This window comes from Rutidosis leptorrhynchoides, unplaced genomic scaffold (genome assembly GCF_046630445.1).
Source record: "Rutidosis leptorrhynchoides isolate AG116_Rl617_1_P2 unplaced genomic scaffold, CSIRO_AGI_Rlap_v1 contig348, whole genome shotgun sequence".
Classification (NCBI taxonomy): Eukaryota; Viridiplantae; Streptophyta; class Magnoliopsida; order Asterales; family Asteraceae; genus Rutidosis; species Rutidosis leptorrhynchoides.
Window position 1 is genome coordinate 52,464 of NW_027266586.1, and position 1,539 is coordinate 54,002.

The following is a 1,539-nucleotide window of genomic DNA, read 5'->3' on the forward strand; positions in this document are numbered from 1 at the left end:
GGCCACCATTACGTTACAAGACGTGGAGGTCCTCTTAGGTCTACGTGTGGATGGTCACAGGACCAGATAGGATACCTCAGGATCCACCAGAATTCTGTCAGAGGTTGTTCGGCTTCATTCCGGAGATAAAGAAGTCGAAAGTTTCCCTTAGTAGCCTGCATGACCATATTAACACATTTAACCAGTCTGTCCCGGCTACACATTTAATTACGGCGTTGTTGTAACTCTCTGCATTGTTCAATGTAGTTATGTCCCACCAGTAGAATCCGTCTTCGAATAATGTCCATTTCTCGATCGGCAGTTTATGAAGCCAAGTACAAGCGGCTTCACTTATATTTTGCAAAGCGTCTCATGCAGCACGGTACTTACACTGTTGAATCTCTTACGTTCCAACTTTGAGTTTTCACCCCTTTTATTTTTTTTATCTTGGACAACAGATTTGCTCGAACGTGCAATATACAATACCTGTGCAAAAATGGTAAATTAAAAATTACCAATTGAAATTGATATGGCAACCTAGCCATTCTAGGATTTTATCATTACCTGTGAACTCCCCAACCTGAAAATTTTTCATCAAACTTGTCGATTGCAGTCAGGATGCCCTTATGACGATTGGAGATGATACATGTGACCCTACGCCTCAAAACAAATTTCTTAAGGTATTTGAGGAACCAATACCAACTGTGCGTAGATTCCTCGTCTATGATGGCATATGCGACGAGCACAATCCTTCCGTTTGCTATCTGGACCATCGCAACAATCCCCTTTCCCTTGTATGCACCACGAAGATGCATCACATCGACAGTAACTACGGGAGGACTGTGGTTAAATGTCGATCTTGTGGCTCCGAAAGACCAGTACATATACCTGAATAAATATACATAATTAAATCTATTATGTAAATTTCTTAGCAAATGAAAAAATATAAAAGCACGGTTCAAACCTAAAAATCTTTTTCGTCATAGTTACACATCCGTCCACCTTATGGAACTTCCACCGAACCTTCGTCCCATCATTAGAGTCTTCAAGCGCTTTCATGTAACTGGGCAACTCCCGAAAATTTGACTCCCAATCTCCGTACACCATATTCATCTCTACTCTCTTACCGTCCGACGCATTTTTCTTTCCAATTTGAACGTCGTATTGTCTTTCGACGTCCCGCTGAATACTCTTTATCTCGTAATTCGGACTATCTCGTATCGCGTCCAATATGACATGAGCTACAAGACTTTGTGACACATTCATGTTGTTGCCTCTGGTATTTACTCTGTGGCAATTGAGTTCAGGACACCATACAACCACTTTCTAGAAATTAGTTTCGTCGTTCAGCGAAACCCGGATCCTCCAGTTGTAATCAATACCGTGACGTCGCTCTATGGAATAGTCAGGCTTACGCGTAAGGCATTCTGCAACCCATGTTTTCTTGGCGCTCTCCTTATCGTAATAACCTCTTCCCCTTTGGGTAGACCACCTCGCTATCGCATCATTAATCTCTTCCTTGCCCTTAGTAAAATTTGTTCCAATCGTTATCGAATTAGG

The 1,539-nt window shown here is 41.9% G+C and overlaps 1 protein-coding gene across 1 annotated transcript; it reads right to left on the reverse strand.

Moving 5' to 3' along the window:
- Positions 1-97: 97 nt before the first annotated feature.
- On the reverse strand, positions 98-1,245 carry LOC139883074 (uncharacterized). Its single transcript, XM_071867301.1, has 4 exons — positions 944-1,245; positions 544-867; positions 370-465; positions 98-155 (listed from the first exon to the last, which is right to left on the reverse strand). Exons 1-4 carry the CDS (start codon positions 1,243-1,245, stop codon positions 98-100), a joined length of 780 nt encoding a protein of 259 aa, XP_071723402.1.
- Between the last annotated feature and the right edge of the window lie 294 nt (positions 1,246-1,539).